This window comes from Chroicocephalus ridibundus, chromosome 5, assembly GCF_963924245.1.
Source record: "Chroicocephalus ridibundus chromosome 5, bChrRid1.1, whole genome shotgun sequence".
In the NCBI taxonomy this organism is placed as follows: domain Eukaryota; kingdom Metazoa; phylum Chordata; class Aves; order Charadriiformes; family Laridae; genus Chroicocephalus; species Chroicocephalus ridibundus.
The window spans coordinates 19,855,258-19,879,628 of record NC_086288.1 but is presented as its reverse complement, the minus strand read 5'-3'; the positions used below and the strand labels follow the sequence as shown (position 1 = coordinate 19,879,628).

The 24,371-nt window shown below is 37.3% G+C and overlaps 2 protein-coding genes across 2 annotated transcripts in view; both read right to left on the bottom strand.

Moving 5' to 3' along the window:
• Positions 1-27: 27 nt before the first annotated feature.
• On the bottom strand, positions 28-21,112 carry BBS7 (Bardet-Biedl syndrome 7). The gene is made up of 19 exons (XM_063335815.1): positions 20,651-21,112; positions 20,364-20,429; positions 19,625-19,687; positions 18,594-18,769; positions 17,781-17,967; positions 16,971-17,043; positions 15,915-16,031; positions 14,350-14,480; positions 13,505-13,589; positions 11,694-11,796; positions 10,917-11,109; positions 9,324-9,398; positions 8,182-8,247; positions 5,933-6,072; positions 4,781-4,945; positions 3,512-3,621; positions 3,299-3,402; positions 1,645-1,768; positions 28-621 (listed from the first exon to the last, which is right to left on the bottom strand). Exons 1-19 carry the CDS (start codon positions 20,684-20,686, stop codon positions 485-487), a joined length of 2,151 nt encoding a protein of 716 aa, XP_063191885.1. The 5' UTR covers positions 20,687-21,112; the 3' UTR covers positions 28-484.
• Positions 21,113-21,246: 134 nt separating this feature from the next.
• TRPC3 (transient receptor potential cation channel subfamily C member 3) overlaps positions 21,247-24,371 on the bottom strand; it is a 39,846-nt gene continuing 36,721 nt past the window's right edge. The window contains exons 11-12 of the mRNA XM_063335814.1: positions 23,859-23,934; positions 21,247-21,865 (exon numbers count right to left, since the gene is read on the bottom strand). Coding sequence (XP_063191884.1) covers positions 21,723-21,865; positions 23,859-23,934 — 219 coding nt within the window. The 3' untranslated portion in view covers positions 21,247-21,722. The remainder of the gene's footprint in view (positions 21,866-23,858; positions 23,935-24,371) is intronic.

The window sequence follows — 24,371 nt, the reverse complement described above, 5'->3', positions numbered from 1 at the left end:
GAATTTCAGGTGGAATTTGGAAATGAAGCACGCTGACACAGGAGGAGCACGGAGCAGGTTTAATGGAATCTACTCCCCAACCAAGAATGAACGCGTAGCTTTAAAAGCAGCTGTCCTTAGCCTAAAATTCACAACCCTTTAGCACACAAATTTCTTCTAAATCTGGTTTCTCTGTACCAGTTTCTTCGTACATTCTTACAAGGGGAGAACAGACCACCACATGTGGTCTTTAACAGCGCTGAAAACATTTTTGCAAAAAGGGTGTTTGGTATTTACATCCAATTAAGTTCTCTTATCGATGAAGAACACTGTTGACATAGAAACACTGCGCACATTTAACAAACACAACAGTTTATCTGAAATAAAGCTGATTAATGTATTCAGTATGATAATAAATATGAGTAAAACCTAAGAGACGACAGTACAACAAAAGAATAAAAGTGTTTTTCTTAAAAAAAAAAAAAATTACTCTGCTTTTCCCTTCTCAGGCTGCAGCCTCAAAAAAAGCAATTAGTCCATCTTGATCACAGCCATCCAGAATCTCCAGAAGAAGAGGGACTTTAGTTTTCACATTGGTGCCTTTGAATTTAAATTTATCTATGAAGAGATCCGTGATCATACCTGCAAAGGTAAAGCCCCAGGAATTATTGTTTGCCTTGTTTTCATTATGAAGCATCTCTACTTTTAACTCATTCTTATATACCAACTATTCCAGGTGATTTGAGATTGAGACAAGACTCTTTTTAAACTTCACATTTTAAACAATTATCTCCTTTTAAACAAACACCAAATGCTGTTAGAAGCACCGGATTCCAGCTTCATTCCAAAGTGTGTGTTTCTGCCTTACGATTACCCACATCTGGAGTAATTACCACTAAAGAGAGAAAATCACCACAGGACGGGCAAGGAGGGCTCTGCTTACACTGCAGATCCATCGCCTTATTAAACCTGGTGCCCAACAGAGATTCCCTGAGCTGGAGCCGTGTGGGAAACACCACAGGAGGCTACAGAATTTCCTTCACTAAATTAGATCTTCTACGAGTCCCCCTTCCCACCCCATGCGCATTTTTCTGTTTTTCTGATGTTTTGCAAAACTTAACTGCTGAGAATTTAATCACTTATTTAACTTTTATACGTTCTTAAACACCATCCTGAATTTAAATATGATCCTTAATCGTGTCCATAAAGACAAGGATCATCCGAATATAAAAAGCTGTCTATTAAACAAAAGGTATAGAAGTCACTTGCAAATAATCCTGGTATCTTCATTCTCAGTGATGGCTTGTGATGCCAAATCAATTTTAGAAGTTCTCAGGTGAACAATTCTTGATAAACTCTGGAGAGTTACTTAAAGTTTGTAGCAGCATACAAACCATTTTCAGGATGTGCTCGGTTTTACTGCCTCACCTTTAACTTCAGATTTTTGTGATCAAAACCACTGTGTAAATAGGCAGCCTTGGCTGTACAGCCAGACAGACATATGTATTTACATACCTATTGTTGTCCTGAAGCTACCCAAGCGTACCCACTTATCAAATTATTTAAATTCTGCTAATACTGACTTCATATCTATTTCAGTCACGTCCAGCGTGCTTTCTGGACATTAAGCTGCATTTCAATAAAAAGCTGAATTGACCAACAAACCATAAAGTCTCTCGAGATGTGCAGGTTGTCTCTTGTATTCCTCAAGCAGCTGATCTGCCTCTTCCAAAATGCTGCGGTATTTTGGTAGCAGGAAGTCCACATTTCCTTCATGAACTTGTAATTCCTCAAAGACATTTTAAATCATAAGAATTAACAGCAGTTAAGTATCGCAAAGGCATGAAAGTAAGAAGAAATTAAGCTTGGGTCTGTCAGGAGGAAATACTTCAGAGACAAGACAATCCCCTGCTAAAGTAGCAAGGGGTATTTTCAAAGTGCTTCATTTTCTAGCCTTCTAACGAAATGCCAGATATTACTTGTCACTTCAGAGATGAGATTCTCAAAATCCTGTGAATTCCAGCTCTGAGCACTGCCAGAAGAGGATCACGCCACAGCCCAGCCCCTATGGAATCAAGCCTAACAAAGGCTCAAAGCCTTCACCATGTCCTCATTTTTAGAATAAAATAATTCCTAAAAAGCATAGCACATGCTAAAGTCTGAAGGTAAAAGCAAAACTTTGAAAGTATCAAGTTGTGACAGCAAAAAGTTTTAAAGACCTCTTCTAAAACGCCCCAGACTACCAATAAACCAATTTAAGATGGTCGACAGTATAGATCATTTTATCCCCCACAGAAAGACTGTTCTTTTCAAGATAAAAGGTAATTATGCTATGCATTGTGAGTCTGCTGGAATAACAGCTTTCATCAGTCACCAGATTATTTTACTGCCTATGAATAAGTTATTATCCCAAAAATGAGTGACAAAAAAATATGTTAAAAGAGGTTTGTCAAAGAAGATTTGCTGTCTAAAAAAAAAAAGCGTAAAACAAGCAATATCATTATTATTGCGCAAAAATAACATGCATTAACAATAAATTCTCTATTATTCTTTGCCTCCCTGGTTTGCCAAATCAAGACCAAGTCAAATACTTTTAGTGATAATAAAGATACACACTGTGCTCATTGGTACTAGTTTCTACTAACTGTAGTAGTTTCTACTAGTTAGTAGTTAGTTTCTACTAACTGCAGAGTTCTGTGACTAGTATTTGATTCCCCCAAAGGACAAGAGAGAATCGGTTGTCCATTTTCACCTCTTCCCCCCCTCAAAAAAAAAACAAACCAAAAGAGACAATGGCAGGTTTTTGACAGTTTTTGACAGTAAAATCCTGGTTGTTGGAAAAAGTCCAAGAACTGAGATAAGCTGCCTAACTGGTACCTCCCAAAGACTAACCACTGAGGAGGGCATTAAGTAGAAGATTAAAAAGCAGATAATTCAGAAATTATGGCACACTGGGATGAAGCAAGGAAGTCACATCTGGCCTGGATGATCACCCCCAGATCTAAAAAACTTTTAAAGGCTAGTGGAAAGGGACATAGAAGGAACTGGGAAATTACAGTGGGCAAAAAGAGGAGGTTAGGTGATAAAGCCGGCTGCCTTCTACTGTCTGCTTTAAACATCCTCACCATCAGTCAGTAATCCTACATGTTATTCACTAGTTATATAGTACAAAATGGGAATTTAGATTATTAAAATACATGTCCTGGGAACAGGAATGGAACAGACACCAGTATGACACACATCTGACTTGAGCTGTACAGGCTGGTCTCTGACAACATAATCCCCCTAAAAATCCTTCCACGGGAGTTCAGATACTCACTCTCAAAGCATCTATTAAGTGAACCTTCTTGGCCAACAGCTGCTGGTACTCTAATTTAGGGTGGATAAGCTTTAATGTGTGTCTCACAGATTCTTCATTTACGTCTAGTAGGGAGTAAAAATAAAACCCAACAAGCAAATTATTATTACATATTCCATTTATAAGAATATAAAATTAAGTCAAGGACAAAAAAAATAGAGAAGAAAGTTTTACCATATGATATGTTGAGATTAATCTTCCTTTTAGTAGCCTCTTTGGAAAGCACATCTTTTAGGATGGATATTGTAGAAATGTTGTCAGACTTAAAACACCCCTCACCTTTTCTATGAAGGAAGAAAAACTTGAAAAGAACAAACTTCAACACACACACATGCATTAGATTTGTCTAATTTTGTACATTTAGAAAGCCTGTAAATTAATGGCCAAATCAAAGAAAGCAACTTCTATAAAGGTCCTAACGATTCTCCATGTATCATGTGGCTGTATATACACTTGAACTGTTCCCTCCTTCCCTATTCCCAGTGTAATCTTGTCAGGGAACAGTTTGTTCCAGTACATCAGACAAAGTAGTATACACAAATCTTAGGTACACACAAAGCACTTCTCTTTATTGTATGGCACTAAGGTTATACAAGTAAGATCTCTGACTGGATTCATTCCTCCTAAGTTTTATCATTGCAATACTTGACGCCAAAGAGCAAGCTTCAACACCAGAAGGGAGAAAAAACTCTCTCCCCTTTTCTCCCCAAAATACACCAGCCCAACAACTTTCTGCATTACAAATAGACAACACACATCGTAGGCTGCAAGCAGGTTGGAATCTTTGTAATTACAGCAATTAATTTTTTCCCCACTTTACAGTTCTATATTCAGGTAGACGTACATAATTTGTTGAAGGAAGATATAACTAATTAATTTGAGAACACAGTATTAAACACAGAAATAATATTTGCTTAATATAAGTTGCAGAAAAAGAAGGTTTTCATTAATTAATCATTATAATGATTAATTATTAATAATCATTAATTAATGCTTATTCACATCTTTTTTTGCATGAGTATTAAATGCCTTTTAAGTTATTTCTGGCCCTCAATAGAAAAAAAAAGGAAGTTAGAAAACAATAGGCATTACAAAATAATTTCAGTACATTAGTAACTAGGTTCTTTGAATTTTAAAAGCAAGCCACCATCCTAAAAATATATCAAGGCTTTCCTCCCTGGCAATTTTGGTTTTTGGACCAACTTTGAGAAAACCCCTATTCAAGTCACAGATTGCATCATTACTGGATAGTGCTCACCCTGGTAATGTCTGAAAATCCTTTTTAAGAAAGATTCCTGTTCTCTTTAATGGGAGTTTTGATGGGGCTGGGGGTGGAGAGCTGAACAGTAGTGTGTGCGTGAAACCACACTTGGAGACTGGTCAAGAATGAAAAAGACAAAAGCCCCAGCATAGTCACATTGCACTTTAGTAACTGTATTTTACCTGTAAGTACTTTCAAGCTGTGTACCCAGGAAGGTGTTCTGAAAATAAAAGGTGATACTCTCTCCAGCGGGAGTCTTTTCAGGCACTTCAGGTAAGCAAAACACAACCCAGGAGTGAACTTCAGCAAAACTGAACTGGCCTTTGAGCGTCAGTGTATTCATGGGTCTATGACATTATGAAATTTAAAAAAAAAAAAAAAAAGAAAAAGAAAAAAAAGAAAAGAGTTAACAGTTACGAAGGAGGGGCACTGTCAGTCCACTGGTTATCCATATGAAAAAAAGTTTAGTTCCACGTGGTGATTTCCTTTTAATCAACACCCTGTAAAAAGTGAGCTATCTGGCTAAGTAGTTATGTATTACAGATTAAAGCTACTTTTCTGTATTTCAAGACAAAAAGCTATGTGTACATTCAAGCTTTATCTCACAGCAGGCATGTCAGAACTGGATAAGAAACTAGTTGGAAGTTTTTGACATATCCCGTTACAAGTTGTTAAACCTGAAACTTATGACAAAGGTAAATAACTGACAACACAGCAAATATGACCAAGAGCCTCAACAGTCTCCCATGCTGTAAACCACAGACAGAGCATAATGGCAGCTCATTTGCACATTAAGTAAAAGCATTTGGTATCATTCCTTCAGTCTTTCAGTTTTGTTTTGAAGCCAGCAATGCAAGATGTTAATTGAGGGCGGGGAAAAATCAAGTAGAAATTGCATAAAATAGTAGGTTCCTAACAGAGGGATAAGGGACAAAAGAAGTCTTGGCTCCGTTTTGGAGCCAAATTAGCTATGGGAAAGAATTACATTAAAAGGGTGGAGGGGAGAATGAGGCTGAAACTGAGAAGGCTGCGGTTACTGACAGAGGGGAGTTTCCATTCTACCACACCCTCAACTCTACTAACACATGGGGCTACACTATAACCCAGGTTATTATGAAAAATAATCTGAAAACAAGGATAAAGAATGGCAAGCAAAGCAGGAGCCCATTAAATCCACATTTTCTGCCAGAAAACCCATAAAATGGAACTACAGGCTCAAAATTGCAGTTTAGTGGTTAGAAACGACATGCTTAAGTTTATAGAGTAAACATTCTTTCAGCCAGATTGCGTCAGTTTTTCAAGAGAAAAAAGTATTGATTTTTCTTTGCAAATACCTGTCATGGTCAATAGAATGAGTTCTCTGATGAAGCGAAAGGGGTTTAATTTGATATTGATGAACTTGGCAGGTTTTTGGTTGAATTCTTGGAGTTACATATGCTTGAAGTGTCCCATACTGTCCTTCAATCGATCGAACCTGCAGAAATAAAAGCAGAACCCACAAAAAGAACAAAAGGGGAAAGATTAATTTACCATGATTTGGAAAACTGATGGGTATTTGAAATGTGTTAAAGAAAGACTGTAGAACTCAAGAATATTTAAAGTACTGTATTTAATTGAGAAGTGCCACTATAAATAGGGCAGATCACAAATGTTTTAAAACTAGATGAAGTAGTGTCCCATGAAGTGCTGCTATATTAGATGAATGAAATATTAAAAAAAATACAACCTGCTAACTTACATTCTGATCAGTTAAAATTAAAAGTCTATAACTTGCTTCTAGTTCTTCAGTGGCCCCATTTATGTTTTAAGAATAGATCAAGGAATTTAGAAGAGTAAACAGAATTTCAAAATACGCATTCACTTCTTCATAGCCACCAAAGTTCATCCTGAGCTATTTTTGGAGAAGTAAGAGGCCAGATTGAAGTTCGAGTCTCAGAACGCCTAAGAAGCAGGATGTACAAACACATTCAAGATACAGTGTGTGCTCTCCACACCTCTGAGGACACAGCAATGCATCAATCACTTCTCTGCTGAGACCAGCTACACAGACTGCACTAAGTCTGCCACTCACGCAGAACTGACAAGAAAGAGGAGCGTCCCACCTATAGCACCAACACAGCTGTGAAAGTAGGCAGAGGAGCTACTGAAACAACTTTATACAAACAAAAGAGCAGACTGCAGTTCGAGTATAGGTTTGCTTTACAACCTTGATTATGTCCCCTATTTTATAGGGTCTCAGAACTCAAAAAGTGTTTTGCAAGAAGACATCCACTCCAATGTTTTTAATAAAAATAAGTTAGTAAAGAGTTGTCTTTGGAAATTAAATTTCCAAGATTTAGAAGGTGTATCGTCTACACGCGCACAGACGAAATACAGAAAGAGAATGGACTCCACATGGCAGGCAGAAACCACTGGAGATCCTGAATGTATTGCAGGAAGGTGGCAGTAGAACTTGCGCGGATCGAATCCATCACATCAGGATCCAAATGCAAGAGTGACAGTACAGTGTTTTTGATGACACACTGCACTATGATGTAGTTTATAAATGCTTTTAGAGAGAGCGAAAAAACTACCATCCTCTTTTTGTGTATCATGAATGCATTTGACTAATTTTTCTTCTGTCATTTGCTCTTTAGCTAGTATTTTCAATAGTAAAGGTGGCCAGGGTCTTATCCCTAAATTGAACTAAGAGAACTGAGACATCAGGAGATAAAGTGACCTGCTCAGAATCAATAAGCAAACTAACAGCATTTCTTAAGAAGGGAACCTTGGAAATAAGAGTCTTAGTTCAGCACACTACATCTATTATTGCAACCTCACCAAAAAGCAGATAACCACCCTCAACTTCCCCACATTTGATGCACTTTAAACCAGCTTAGATTTCTAATGATAATCTATTGACTGAGAATTTTACATAAATAAACACATACCACATCAGGATCCTGCAGTGTTAGGTGACTACATAAAGAGAAAACCTAGAGCCTGTGTGCATCTTGAGGATTTTCCTAGTCATGATGTCCTGCGTTATTTCCCCTGGTTGCAGCCACAAAACATGTGAATTTGATGTATCACTAAAAATAAACCCCAAAACATCCATATGCCTTTAGTATAATAAGCATGGGATGACCAGATTTGCTTCCTCTCAAAAATACAAATCCAGTCTGTATTCCCTGGTCGCTTCCCAGTGTAACTTCCTTCAACATTTCCGTGTACAAACAGTGCCAGAGCTTTCTTTCCCACATCTCTCTCCACTTTACATCCCACACGCTGTCTCCAGATTCACGTATTTCCACAATCTGTGGTTTCCCCACTGCTTTCATTTTAGGGATACTAAAGAGGGACCCCAGGCTCTCCTCTGAAGTAATACAGTAATACATTCTTAGAAGCTTTTAGAAACCCTACAGACAAATATGAAGGAATACAAGCCCCGGATTAGAAGGTTCTCAGGAAACAACCTGCTGTAGAAACTGGACTGATCATTTGCTCAGGCTGAGCCGTCAGTCAAGGTAGAGATCTCTCCATTCCTAAGCAGACACCTATATAAACATTAATTAATTATGAAGAATATACTAGAGCATTTTACCTTAAGTTCAAGTCTTGTAGTATTTGCTTGGCATCGGTAAGTTGCAAGAAGGAAGTTGCTATTTGGCTGTAAACAGGAAAAAGAAAACCACAGAAAAGTAAGACAAAACAGGACTGTGGACTCACAAAAGTTCTACTCATCTGTTTTAACTGTAGACATGTACTGTAAAGCTTTTGCTATTTATGTACAGCTATTTTACAGAAGTTAAATACAAAAAGGTAATCTTTTGTTCCCTTGAGTATTCCAATTAATTTTAATGATGGTAGAATTTAAAAAATTTCTCCGTATAAGAAGAAATCAACTGAAGCGTCTTACACTCTTTAATACCACCATAAAAATCATATAGATATCTTTTTTTTCCATCTGAAAAATGCATCTGTCAGCCTGCCCCACTCATCTGCAACATTAGTCCAACATCCAAAAATGGAAACAAGATCAGTAAGAAAACACAGCAACAAAAAAAACCTACATTAATCATCATGAATGACAAGAAACTTTAGTTTATTTCCGAAAGCTCCAGGGTAGATGAATGATGTGCAACTTCAGTTCTTAAAACTAAAATACTTAGAGGACTCTTACAAGGAAAAAGACTTCACAGAAGATTTTCATAATGCTAAGGTAGTTTTTGGATTTTCCTTCTGGCCCTAATCATCTTTAGTAATTCTTTAATTATTTAAGCGTATAATTATTATATTAAAAAAGCACTAAAAAATATGCCTCCCCACACAGCAGAATTTTCACGTTCTAAAGTGATTTTTAAGAGACAATAAGTAAGAAAAAGAATGTTCTTCACCTAAATTACTTGGAAGTAAATACATGCAATACTGGCAAATCCAGAGAAGAGAGCAATACCGAATGTGTCCTTCACTTTCCTGATCAGGCAGGAAAAAAAGCACGACAGCTGTTGGCTTCTGGATCCTTTTGCACATGTTTAGCTTTGCCTTATGTCAGAACTTGCCTCTAACTCCTAGTTCTGCAGTATCTCTAACAAAGCTGAGCTCTCCAAAATTACCAAATCAGTAGCTTAACTCGACATACTCAAAATTACGAACATATACATCCAAACTTGATTTTTAATATACAATATTAAGAGCTTTCATCATGTGATTCTCTATAAATATAATCTCTTTTGTTTCACTTACCTCAGAATCACAGCTGCTAAAACTAACAACAGCAGAATTTTTATCCACATCCAGCAAGTCTATCGGGACATCACTCTGCAGAACACACAAGGGAGGAAAAATAAAAGAGCTTAAGTTCCTGAGTAGCTTCTAATGCATTTATCCTCTAACTGTCATCGATTATTTTAATAAAGGAGAGGCAATGATTGCTTCATCCAAGAGGTAAAAGCCTAACAGACACACAGTTTACAACTTAATCTCAAATAACATGATGTTTCTCTTATGGAGTCCTGAACTCTTGTGTGGCTGGCTTACAACAACTTCCATACAAGATGTGTAACTATCTTTCAGAGATGAAAGTATATGCACATCTTTCAGACATGAAAGTATACCTCCTTCAAATTCATGACGTATATTCACGATTGAAGTGTTTCCCTATTTTAATAGGGGGATTACAATATTCATTCAAGAAACCAAGGATCATATTACATAATTAATGATCCTCTTATTTACAGTAATGCTTCTGAAACAGACCGCTTATCTACATGTATTTTCACTGGAATTAAGTCTAACACTGTTTAAAAATGAGATTAAAGCGTATGAGAATGGTTAATTACTTGATTTGGTACTGCTTCATAACTTCACAGAAGTGTCAGAAACATTGATAACTATGCAACATACTTCCTAAAAAAATATTTTAAAAACAGTTTTATTGTCTTCTCACAACAGAGAAATAGAGGATACTGCTTTATGTTTCTTTAAAGAAAAAGCCGTAAGTTCTAAACTCTACATTAAGTTCAAGGCTTGATTAAACAATTTCATTACTCCTCACTTAGCTTTGGGAACAGCAGATACTATAATGCTGCAAATTAGCTGTACGTTAGCATTGCTCTAACAACATCCTTAATAAAAATAAGATTTATATTAGGAAGTGAAAAATAAAATCCTACAGTAGTTCTCTCATATTTGTTACAGCAAATTCACCTCACAAATTCCTCCTTGTCAAATTTTTGTCCCCATGCACATCCCAAAAGAAGGTAATTCAGTACCACTACTCTCTCTGACTACCAAATAAAACATTAATTTCAGCTGATGCAGTAGGAGGAATAACTAATTAAGGCTGTTCTACATGGCAATAGTATCTATCACCAATTGCACACAAATCAGATGCTGGTCCACATTCAAAGTGCACAGGTGGCCCACACCATCCTAAAATTAATTTTCCACTACAAAGGGTACTTAACTGGCAAGTGAGAATCTGCACTTCATTTAAGATTTGGCAAGTTAATTGCTGTTTAAATAAGGAGGGACATGCAAAAACAAGCACAAAAGTTACATAGAAACCTGCTAATACAGCAGGCATTTTGATCTATTTTGGTAGTTAGTGTAATGTTGCTCTGTTCAATAAAGATTTAGGTTGTATTTGTTCCCTAACAAGCATTTACAACTTATTTCAACGTTGCAAGGCTATACACTTCAATTCCCTCTTATAACAATTCAGACATTTAAAACCCCATATACTTAAGATACTATAACTCAACTTTTTAAACTAGAAAGTCCCTGAATGTTTTATTTACACATCAAGAAGGCCAACAAGAACAAAGCGACACTCACCTGCACCAGGACATTATCTATAGCTGTCTGCACCTCCAAGATGAGGCTGTAGCTAGCATCATCCTTATTTAATGTAAACTTATCATTCACACTAAACACAGGTACTGATGAGACAGCAGTACTGGATTGAGAAGACTGCTGGTATTTTTCACGTTCCTGAAGTACTTTCATCTGTAAGTGTTCCAATTCATTCCTAGAAAAAGGAAACCACATATAATGTCTTAAAAAAACAACTATAAAAGCTACCCTAGAAATAAAGTAGATTAAGCTTGCAAGGCAACAATGTTTATCCTCTGTCCACAATTTTCCAACCAGAAGTGACTGGTGACTCCCCTCTCCACATACAAACTAAAGATAAAACATAATATAACATAAAAACTATTTCACATGAAAATGGAGATTCTACTGTACCTTGCCAAAAGTGATTTCTATGAGTCACAGGAAAGGACAACTTTTTTCCTTCAAGAGTACAACACATTTTGAATTATATGCTAGTGACCATTTTTATCCCATCATTTAGAAGCTATAAGCAGCATGGAAGAAGGGAATCTTATCTTGCTGATACTGAGGAAAATGGCATTAAGACATCATCATGTGAAGGCAAGATAGAAAGAGGCTGTGAAATGAGTCTGCTACTCATTTCTACTTTAAAAAGGGTTAAATCTACTTCTAGATACATTAACAATACAGAAAATCCAGTGAGATCGGAAGGAAAGATGACATTTCAGCTTTTAACGTTTCAATTATTTCATTTAAATTTCTTTCTAGTGCAATTACCTTAAGGATGAAATCTTGCTCTGCATTTCTTGACTTAATTTTAGTTCTTCACCTGATCCACCTTCTCTATGGACAGGTTCTGTAGTCAGTCCTGTCAGCCAGCCTAAACCAATATATGAAGTTTATATTCCTCATAAGCTATAAAGAAAAGTCTACACTCAGCTTTTGTATGTTCCAGATGCTGGGTAGAGAGAATAGAGACTATAATTTAATCCTTTCTTTGGAGGATTAATCTAGACCCTGAGCATGATTTTTTTATGGGTGTCATTCTTAGCTTACAGATTGGAAAACATTACTTATTCTTTTTCATGAAGCACTTCATGCAATAAATCCCTCTGCAGCAGGTTTTAACGGAGCCCTTACATTTTTTCCCACCTCTGTTTCTCTGGCAAAACCTTGAATAATTGGCAGCACTATAGTTGGAAAAAAAACAAACCAAACCAAACCTGTGCAGTGTGTTTATGGCAGGCTGTATGTTGCACAGTGTGCTTTGAGATTGAATGCTGCCAGTCAAAGGGAAAAAAAATAAAAATCACCTTTTTGTTTACATAACTACATTTACTTATAAAAGCAAATACTAGTTGATTATATCCTGACACCTTAGGTATGATATGAAGACTTGAATGGGTGTTTATAGCTCTAGTTACCTCATCTAATGCATGCAAACAGCAAGATAGCATTATTATAAAATGCACCATAAAAGCCGACATGTCCACAATCTTTCACATTCCTTAGCTATCTACTTCAAGTACCAAGAAAGCCCAATAATGGAGCATGAACTTTAAAAAAAAAATCCACAGAAGTCCTGTGCTGCCAAGCTTCAAATGTAACTTTTACTGTTCTAAGAATGACTTTTCCTGATCTGCCAAAATCTGCCAAACTCAGTCTACTGCACATCCTACCACAGTTTACCTTTGAAAAGCCACAGGTGAACATGGGCTTTCGTTTTTTTCTTTCTCCTATGATTCACAGATCTTTATAACATTCCCACATGCACTAAAAGAAGCCACAAAGGACTTTGGTATGACAGGCTGCAACAATACTGTGGCCAAAACAACTCATACGAGGTAAGATATAAGAGACATTTAATCATGCAAAGACTATTTAAAAGAGGTACTTGAACACCATTACTTCTGAATAACTCATTAAGAATTGTATCTTGCCAAAATACATGATTTTGAATACGAGAGGTTTTGGTAGGCTAATTTCTTAGCACTGAAAATAGCTGAACATAGAGAATTAGTAATATTTTAGCTCTTAGCAGTTAACACATGCAGCAGGTTTATGACAGCCTCTGTGACAGTCAGGCCAATAGCTCCAATCCTACAGAGGGACTGCTGAGACGTCTCACACAGGGAAGCTTCATTTTCTACTAAAAGCAAAATCAACCCCATTTAAAGCCCTACGAAGCTGAAAAGGAAGGAAATTATGTAAAATGACAGGAAAAAAATATATGCATGTCTATCAATATTTTTAATACAAAAAAAACCCATGAATAATTATTTTGGGCATAACATATTAATTATTTCATCACAGTTAGGCAGCAGTCTACACCAGAGAAAAACTAGCCACTGTGTTACACAGCAGAACACATTATAAATATCTTAAAATATAAAAATGTAGCTTAAGCGTAAGAAACATTTTTGAGGTGTAAATATTAAATTAGGAGAGATCTTTTCAACAAAACATTATCTTGGTTCCAATCACCACAAAAATTTTAAGAAATGTGAGCTGCACTAACAACACAGCCTGCTTCATTTTTATCACATCACCACAGATGACATTTATTGAGTAGATCACATGATGCTTACCTGAATATGTGGATGCTAAAATTTCATCGTATCCATCTTTTCCTACACAGCCACCCTGGATTGATGCGATGCTCTCTGATAAAGCCTTCAAATAAATACATTCAAGCAGAGGAAAATGTCACTGCACTCATTTTAGAAGTTTGGGGGTTTTTGTGGGGGTTTTAAAGGTTGTGCTCCTCCTTCCATCTGCATCACAAAATACCTACATAACATGCACAATATCTAGACCTACAAAACAGTAAGCCAGCTGATGACTATCACAGCTAAATTGAGGTGTTTTAACAAATGCATTCCAATTCTACTCTGCATAATAAAGACATTAAAAAGCAGTTTAAAGCAAAACACTGATGGACAATATTTTTCCAGCAGGAATTAGCAATCTGACTGAAGCCTGAAATAAGTCACTATGGCTCAAATCTACTATTTTAAACAATTCATAACCAAGGTAATTATGCTCAGTAAAGTCCTGACAGCTTACATTTATTATTTTACATGTAAAACACAGACTACACACGGCATGGGGTTGTTTTTTTCACTGAGAGAGAAGTGCTATATTACATTTCACCCAGGAGAGACTTCAGCAGTCAATAGAGCCAGAGCTTTAACACACCCTCTACAGTATTTTCATTTTTGCTCAAATCAGGACTATTTCACTTTCTGTTTCTTAAATACTAAGATATTGCTTTGAAGTTCATATTGTCAACATTACAGAGCTCAAATTAGAAACAAACCCCACATTTTAGTAGTAATGACCTTGTATATACTTTAAGTTTTGAAACACAGATTCTTTTTTTTTTTAATTAATTTTTTTTCAGCAAAGAGGAGTATGATGAATGTGGGCTTACATGATCATATCGAAGGCCGGGATCATCTGCGCTCTCAAAGTTATAGATTTCTAGCATTCCATCATCTCGTCCAACGAGTAATTCTTTAACTCCATCTCCCACAATGTCAAAACTATCAATACATAAGATACCTAATGAAAAAGAAAACAAAACCGTTTACACCATCATTATTCATTTATGACACGATACACAGGCGACATTAAATTACATAGAAAGAGATTCTTGATTGGCTTTTAAGGTTTTATCAATGCTACTTCCGCATGAGTCCACTAGGGGGCTGAAGTCTCTCATCTGTGCCTGAAGTTCAAGCTTGTACAGTGGGTTTTACAGCAACCAACTCCGAATCAAAACCACAACAGTTCCCTTGGTGGAAAGCACTGCACAGAGACCCTCTCTGATGTTCAAATTGTTTACTTTTGAGGGGTTTAACGCTCCTTCATCAAACATTCCCCCAGATGAACTATTTGTCTATCTACACTACTGTAACTTTGCCAGTGAAGAAGCAAGCAGTCTTTGTTTCCTATTGTTGACTTAAAGCTATTGGAAAATGGACTACTATGAATTCTGGCTAAGGTGACAGAAGGAGGGTTCTGACTTGTGCCAGACCTGAACTAGGTACTGCCACTTGACACCTCAGTGGACAAATCCACTATTAGCACAGGTGGAACCAGCCTATGACAACTAATCATGTTTGGACAGGAAAGAAAGTTAAGGTCTGGAAGAAGGAAAAGGCAGTGAGAGAGTTTGTACAAGAATTAATCTGAAAACCGAGATGGAATTTAACTTTTATGACTCCTTCGTATTTCATATGAAGAGTAAGGACATACTTGGAAGCATTTTAAGAAAATAATTTAGCAATAGCTTTTATGAGATAATTAAATTTTTTTTTTTTTTTTTTTTCCTATTCCTGGTCTTCTCCCTTTACAAAGGAGTATGGGCTAATTGCAGCATCTATTAGAACATAGAATAATATATAGAATAATAGCTAAAACAGGCAAAGTGTCACACTATGCTCTGATCAGTTAAATCTCATTGTGGAGCTTTAATAAAAGCCTTATTCCGTCTTCAGACAAAACCCCGTGTAATGGCTTTTTTTAAAAAAAAGGAAGAAAAAAAAGAGTCTTGCAGGGAAGATACTAACCTTTCCTGTGAAGAAACTTTAAGACCACAGAACATCTGAAAAATCTGGCAGGTATATTTGCACTTAGAAACAGTCACCGAAGGGATAAAAGTCTTAAGTAATCATATATGAATCAATACCGTTTTATAAATGCCACTTTAAAGACAACTTTTTAATGCCTTTTTTTTTTTTAAATACTTTTTTTAAAAGTATTTCCAGTACTAATGTGCTGGAAATAATATGAACAGAACACTCAAAGCAAGACAAACTGATAAGAATTATTTATAAGAAAATCAGGAGAGTGAAAGAGAGCTTACTCGTATTAATATCGCATACTGACATAATGCCTCCAAAGTATCTACGAATAAGATTTCCTGATTATTATACTCATAATAAAGCCTCAGATATACTGGAAAGCTAAAGAGTGAGAGACTGAGACACATACCTCCTCTCTTTTTTTCATTTCCAATTTCCCATTTAGGTATAGGCTTGGAACCAGTAATCTGGATAAGACCCAATTTACCATCAGAAGTTCCATACACAATTTCTTCTCCAGAATCACCTAAGCACATAAACTCAATTTAGAATCAAGAAAATCAAGTGCTCCAATCTAAAAAAACTGAAAGTATTGTGTAATGACATTCTGCAGTCCAAGGGAGAAAGAAAATACTAACCTCAGTGTTGTGTGACAGAACTGTCAGGCTTTAAAAACAAAAACAAATACAGGAAAACTGCACCTGTTCTGATAATTCCTTCATGGCTAACAGTCTTCTGTGTATGACCGCCCCCCCTGTGCTGGAGTTCTGCCTACAAACCATTCATAATCCAACACCTGAAATTTCACAAAGATAGGCTATTAAATTGCCTTTACAGAAGGGAAACAAAGAGATTCATTCAGAACACGCATCCAATAGTGAATGTTCTGCCGAGACTTAAGCAGACTCTTCCAGAAGAGCTCTGAGTGTCGTTGTCACACAGTCTAACTGAAACTAAATTAAGCACCAGATTAACACACTAAGGCGATTTCTATTAGGTTAGAACAGATTAGCAAGAAGGGTGATCAAACTATTTTAAGCTTGATCCTTCCACAGTTTTAGTTTATGTGCGCTCTACTCAATATTCTCATCCATCCATGGACGGATGCAACTAATGTTTCTAATTATGTAAATCCACGTGCAAGAGAAACCCAAACCCAGACTTTGAAAAGGCCCCCAAAAGTCCAGTTCCTATTTACACAATGAGACCAGCTTATACCTCACTGCTCTCCTAAGAGGCTTTGAATTAAATGCAATATAATTTACAATTGTCTAAAACAGTCATATGTGTGTGCATATATTTATTTGTGTTTAAGAAATGACTTCACATAGTCAGTTTTCTGCTGCATTTTTAACATCAGCTTAAAAATCAAGGCAAAATGTAATTAACAAATACAAACAATAAAATCTTAAAAGTATAGTATAATAACGTTATTTAGTTAAGTGTATGTTCAAAATCTTGTTACCCCCATTTCCATTGTTTAGAGCAAGAACAGTAGGTGGTCCAGGAAGTTCGACTTCATACAGTAAATCAGATCCCTAAAGACAAAGAGAACTATCAGGAGGTTGTTTTTTTTAAAAAAAAAAAAACAAAAAAAACCACAACAAACCAACCCCCCAAAAAAACCAGCAAAAAAACCCCACCAAACAAAACTACACCAACGAAACTAAAAAAAAACAAGACACTACAAAACACCAACCATAAAACAAAACCCCACAAGCATAAGCATAAGGACAAAATTATTATTACAGTAACGGACATGCTTCGCTTATGCAAGCTCTCAATACCTATTGGAGAATCATTTCTAAGCCAAAACAGAGTGAAGTTTATATAAATAAAACACAGGACTCTTGAAATACGTTATATGCAAATTAATGGCAAATAAATTTGTTAAACCATTTAACATTACTGAGACTTGTTGCAACAGCACTTTGTGAGAGCATGAATTTCCAAACTGATAAAGACTCACACATTTAAATTCCCTTATGTGAGCATTTTTTGTTAGAATGGACCAATTTGTTATCTACTTCCACCTATGAATTCCAAAGCCTATTTATAGTGGGTTTATTAATCCTCATTTAGCAAGTTTACAATCATGATTTTTCTTCTAAAAAAAAAAATAATGTACGAGCATTATAGACAGTAACACTGCCCAGTAAGATACAGTACGCTTATCCTTTTGGTATTTCAGCCACGCTGATATGCTGATTCCCTTAAGAGTTAGTCCAATCCCATGGCATCAACACATAAAACATAAACAAACAAGCATTTTAACCTGTAAAACTCTGAGGACTCTATCCTGACATGCAAGTACCGGTGTAATGCAATTCACTTTATCTACAGGAAGGCAGAGAACATCATTGATTTTGTCTCCCGATAGGTAGTAGTGCTGGTCTTTGCAGTCACAATAATGGTTATAGATATAGCTCGCACAAAGAAAGAGATCTGCTCCTGAAATATGCCTGAGAAAAAGAAAACACTGCCTGTAGCGTTTTCCCAGTACAGTTGCAGTGATAGTCTTTTAGCCCGACTAGACACACGCACTGCCGCTGGCAGATTCAAGACATTAGTGGGCCCCGTAAGCTGGTCCAGCTATTAAAAAATGTTTCTTATAAGTACTAAAATTGCATGATTTCTACAGCTCTCAAGTTTCCTATTTGTCTGCAGTAAATCCTAAGAATATCTTTATAGACATTTCATTAACATAATTTCATGATATTAATTCTTCTTAAGCCAGCTAATACATGGCAGCATCTTACACCACGATCCAAAAAGAAAAATAAAAAATTTGTTCCTGTTCTGCTACTGGAAGGGTATATGGTCACGATACACTATGTCAATAACCCTGGCTCTGCTCACCTGCATTTGCACTGATGCAAATGCCTCCAGACCCCTCCCAAGACCCCCTACACTTTCTAAACTTCACTGTGATTTTCTAAGTTCCTTCCTACATGTCATGGCACAAGCTAACGCTGGACTGGCACTCTGTGTTACACACAAGCACACAACACAGTAAAAAAATTATTTCATAAAATTACAAACTAACAATCTGCTACAGCTATGAAAAAATGCAAAATATCATACATACATAGCTTTAATGCTTTCAGTGAGGTTAGTTTCAAATGAAAGAAACTGCTTCCCTCTTTTTGTGAAACCTCTAACTTCTGATCCTGTAGCCACAAAAATTTTCTCTTGTGGTGTATTAAGAGCTCCTCCCAACTCCAGTCTTGAAATTTTTTGGCCTGGCAGTGTCTTGAACACTGGCTGTAAACAGAAAAGCAATTTTCATCATCACAATACTGTATTTATGCTAATATTTTAACATAAGGATAATAAATTTGCTTTACAATTTCTGGCAAGACTAAGGATACTATAGATTATATGCAGACAAATATAATCTATACATTTCAGAAACACAAAACAATCAAGCGTTAAAAGTCAATAAATATATATGTTAAATATGATAAATTAAGACTTTACTATTTCATTGTTATTCATCCATAGGAAAATTTCAGCACTGCTGGTAGCTCTAAGTTTTTTGTTTGTGTTTTTTTTTTAAACAACATACACACACACATTCCCTCGCTCTCTCTTACATGTTGCATTCTTATTTGAAAAGACTATGTAGATTTCTTTGGATTGCTATAGAGTCCTTATAAGCTGGCTACAAAATTCCTTAAGGAAAAAAAAAACATAATATGAAATGATAAATTTTTATTAAGCTTGGCATAAGTCTAGGCTCATAAAAAGCAATCAGTTTGTCAAAATCCCCTAAGGTGACTGACTTAGTGAATCACTGCAGGTTTTTGTCCAGTCACAGTAACTGAGTACACATACAGGCTTAAGCCCAACTGAACTGCAGAGGAAAAGGTGTTAAACTGACTTTTTTTCTGATGATACACACTAGTGTCTGACTCTACAACCGTGGAGGATCATGTGCTTGCCCCCAGCATGCCCTCATCAGCATGCCCTCATCATAGCTAGGTATCAGTCCACAGCTCTACCTTGACATCTTCTCCACAGGTATTTTATTTCCCATGTCAATAAAAACAGGCTTTCAAAGTTCATTAGGAAGAATATTTAAAAAATACAGTTTTAAAATGGAACATTTCCACTTACCACAGCTTCCCCTTTTTTTATGCCAAAACATGTAATGACCCCATCCTGATCTCCAACCACCACCTTCAAAAGTATAACACATCATTATCTTTTATTACACGCATAAATATTTTTTTAAGTAATGCTTTTCCTATGTTGCTCATATTTTCCTCTATTTAAAGTTCTACAGTACTTAATTTACATAGTGTATGTAGAAAAGCTAGATAAACTGCTATAGATAGGATACTAAAGCCTAAGAACAGTAATTTAAGTGATACCATTTACAGTCCTTTTTCTGCTTCTACTTGTAAATGCCAGCAACAATCAGGTGGAACGCTCCAGAAATGCATATTTGGGAATAGTTGTATTTTCATTTCGAGAATTTATTATTAAAATAAGTGTTATTTCTATTGCATTTTCCTAATTAAGTTTCCTTAGTTTAAAGCTGCATTAAAGAAAACTGAAAAGGAAATGTTTCCTCTTAAGTGTTAGCGAAACAGAAATAGAGAAACATGCAAGAACTTCCTTGCGGTTTTCAGCAATGCCTGAAGTTTTGACAATTCCTTACTGGTCCTGGAAGTTTTCCAAATACAGACTTTTTTTTTTTCCCCCTCCCTATTTTTTCACAAGTTTCCCAAAACGTTCCAGTAGTTTTTTTCCAAAGCTTTTTTTCCTGTGAGGCACTACTCAAAGAGCCTCAAGAGCCGGTTGACAACGGGAGGAGGGCCAGGACCCTGCCGGAGGTGCCCACAGCCGCTACCTTCTGCGTGGCCTTTTTCCCCGAGGCGGGAAGCAGCCTCATCGTCTTCTGAGCCGTCACTCCCACCTGTCGGAAGACACCGTGGTTAACCGGGCCCGCTAGCCCGCCGGTGTGCCCAGGAAGGGGTGTCCCGGCCCGCCTGAGGCGGCGCTGGGGGTAGGCCTGCTCGGCCCCGGCCCCACCGGGAGGCGCTTCTCGGCCCCGGCCCCCGCCGCCCAGAGCACCGGGACCCTCCTTTGGGCTTCTCGCTCCGCTGGCCCCCGGTCCCCCCGTAGGCCCGCTCCCACCTGCAGGTAGTCGACGCGGGCCAGGCTGAGCTCCATGGCGCCGGGGCAGCGGATCCCGCCCGGGCCCCGCCGCTCCCGTTACCGTGGCAACCGACATGGCCGCCAGCCGGCTTCCCATTGGCTAAGGCTGAGGAGAGTGGGCGGGCCCGCAGCGAGGGGCGCGCCGCCATTGGTCAGAGGCGGGGAAGGTGGAGCCTGGTGCCTAAGCAGCGGGACTAGAGGGAGGGCGGGTACAGTTGGAATATTTAATTTTATTTTATTAACAACGAAGCATCAGAGGCGTCATTTAGAACGGTGTAACAAAATACCAGCCCTGCAGGGAGGCTGAATGTTAAAAAACCCCCACATTTCTACCACATAAAGAGTAGCTCTGGACCAAGGTCACAGCTGTTTTTTTTTTTTTAAAAAGGTATAATACGCAGAATTAAGAAAGAGGAGTTGTAGGTACGTGTATATACATAGGTGTTAAATAGTGCTACTACAAGTACACTCACACTTACCTGATTTTCATTAATTCCTTGTAACCATACCATGAGTTCTCAGTTTAAGATTAAGACGCATCACTAGCATTGCTAATAAAGAACAAAGATTTCAAGTAATCCTCCACCAACCTCTACTTCATTTATTGTATTGTGAAAAATCCTACTCCTACCCAGCCACTGCAAGGAACAGAGTACTGCGCTGTATCTGTTATTTTAATTTCTTCTTGCAAATTTAGTGCAAAGAATTCTCAATATGTATTCAGAAACCTGTTAAAATATCAGCAATTGATACCATTATACCTTTTTAATGCATAAATGCACAAAAAAAAACCCAAAAAGAACAAAAACAAACAAAAAACCCAATCAAAAACAAATAAAAAGGAGAGTTCTTGCTTTTAGACAATTTAAATGAAGAGAGCAATCTTTCTGTGGCGAGTTAATAAAATTTCCTAAGACTAAATTCCAGAGAAGCTGTACATAAAGTTATTCAGTGCTAAAAATCTACAATACATTTTTCAAGTATAAGATACTGAAATATTATTGCCAATAAATAGTTGTGCTGTAGTCAAAGCCATGGTTCCTCTGTTGAATCATTCACATCTCAACATATTAGGATTTAGTTTCTCACTGAGTTTGTGTATTAAAATCGCTAACTCTTCTGTTGCTTGAGACTTATCCTCCAAAAGTTCATAGCGAAGACTGGAGATGTCCTGTTTGATTTCCTTTAATTCACCTGTATTAATCATTGAAAGAAAAACATGTTAGCAAAGATCAGGATTCATTCAATCCTGTTAAGTCACATCAGTGAGTATCTCAGATTATTATCTTAAAATGTTGACAAGAGCAGGTACAGAGGTGGGGCAGAAAGCTTTACTCTCAATAAAATCGAGTGTTTCTCCACCCCTAAATAGCACCAAAGGTATTTTCATAGTCCACCAGACTCTAATGTTGTGCTCCACATGTATACAGAACATCAAAGATTCAAAAAGCGATTTACATAGGTTAATAAATTAATCACGGCAACACTGCTGAACAGCTGGTAATTATTAGTATCCCCTTTTTAGAGAGAAAAGGCAGAGAGATTTTTTTCTGAAGTGCTGTGCCAAGATCACACACAGGAAAAGTGTGGCAGAGCTGGCAGTAAAACTCACAGCTTCTGAGTCTCTCTCCTCTTCCTTACCATTATCCTTTGAATTAGAAAAAGTCAACCAATTTAAAATTACATTAGAATTTGACACAAATACAAAAAGCGCATTTAAATGAAAGCGATTGTCAAGGCCAGGCTCATAACGAGCAACAGCATTTTTTCCATTATAGGATATTCAGTTCAAGAGCAGAAGCTTTTTAAAATATTCAAATACTATTCTCCCAGCAAGTGTGAGGTATGCAAAGTCGTACACAGTAGCCACCGCAGGAAATTATTTGTCACCCATGATATAAAGGCTACAAAAGAATACCTGAATTCTCTACTGACGCAGAACAGGGAAAAATCCCTAGACTTCGGTTTAAAATAGCTGCAGTATATGAGAATGCACAAGTTTTCTATTTAGAATACAGCAAACTTCAAAAATTGTATCTTCAAAGGCTGGATCTATGTTTCAGGCACCAATGAGAGGGGCGTTGACCCAAAGAGCTCTACACCTTTGCTACACAGATGAAGACTGAGTTTCAGGGATTAGCTGACGTGCTCTAAGTGGACTTAGCGAAAATTGGTGATAAAGCAAGAACCATGATGTCCATGAACTACGATTCTCCTGCTTGTTATGCTTATCTAAAGACATATATGCCAATACCACCCAGGCATCAGGGAACTGGAAAGACTTGTATGCCCCTGGCACTGTCGGTGAGAGAACAGCCTTTTCATCCATCTCTAGGCAGATGACTTCCATCACGGAGCAGGAACAGGAGGAGAGCAATGGGGATTCAGAAGAGGGGCACAAGGGGCACACTGAGAGGAAGATACTTTGTGGAGTTTCTCTGCTTTTGTCACTCACAAGCTCAGCTCTGTACAGCCACATAGGATGGGGAAGAGTTGGGATAACAGTAAATCCACAATACTGCCTTTTGAAGGCACAGAGTGGGATTTAATTCCTATCTTCTTTTCCGCTCCCTGCTTCTCGCAGGGAGTTACACATAAGCAGAAAGTAACTAACAAGAAAAATAAAAGCTGTGCTGCCATTGCTGAGATAGCGGCCCGTTTGGCCCCCTCACATCATATATCCAGCATAACGCCTGGTGCTTCCGTGCCAGTAAAAACTGTTCTGATCCCAAGCTGTTGATCCCTGCACACCAGCTGGAGAGCACAAGGCTGCCAGCAGAGTGGCTTCGGTAAGCATTCCCAGTGCGCCAAAACCAACTAGCCCAGACTTATGCTAAACACACATGTTTTTCTGGTGGTGATTACACAGATTTCTTACTGGCTGAACTGCAATGGTTATAACCTCCAGCCTATAGGAACAAAACCATTGCTGGGGTGTTACATTTCCAAGAGCAGAGCCGGCTCTGGAAGGGACATCAGTCTATTGCTTGGTAATCTTTTACATTGTACTTGTCCATTTTTGTTGTCACAGGCATACTTCCATTACTATCTAGCTGAGTTCAGTGCATTTGAAGCAGAAATAAACCCTCTTTTTACCCGAAACCTCCATGCACCACTGTAATATGGATGCCTAATATAATGTGACAAAAATTATCTCTGAATATTGCAAATGCAGTCTCTTTCTTACCTTCATTTACTTCATCATTTTCTTTGTCCACTTGTGCTTTCAGAACATAACGTTTTATCAGTCTTTTCATTATTTGCTGCCAGATTAAAACAGTTACATAATTAGGTAAGCATATATAATTAAACACTATTCACTTTTCCTTCTTAACTATCTCCCTCACATCCATATAAGGAAAAGAATGAACAGCCCTACATCAAGCAGTTGCCTCGGATAGGCTCTTTTGGTGGCATGCTGCGATTCTTCATTGCAATAAAGCACCTTTCTCATCCAATTAGCTCATATTTACAGAGCACCACAACTTTTTGTAGGGAACAGGACAACAGGAAAAATACATCTAAACACACCTAATTTAGGCTTTAAGTAGCTTCAGAATGGGTCTACTCTGTTAAACTCAGTTCACATATGAAAGAATGTGTAATAGTAAGAGATAAATACTTACTTTTTAAAAAGAAAGAAAAGTTGAGATTTTACAGTATGACAGTGCAATGTCAGCGGTAAAGAAAGGATTCATTA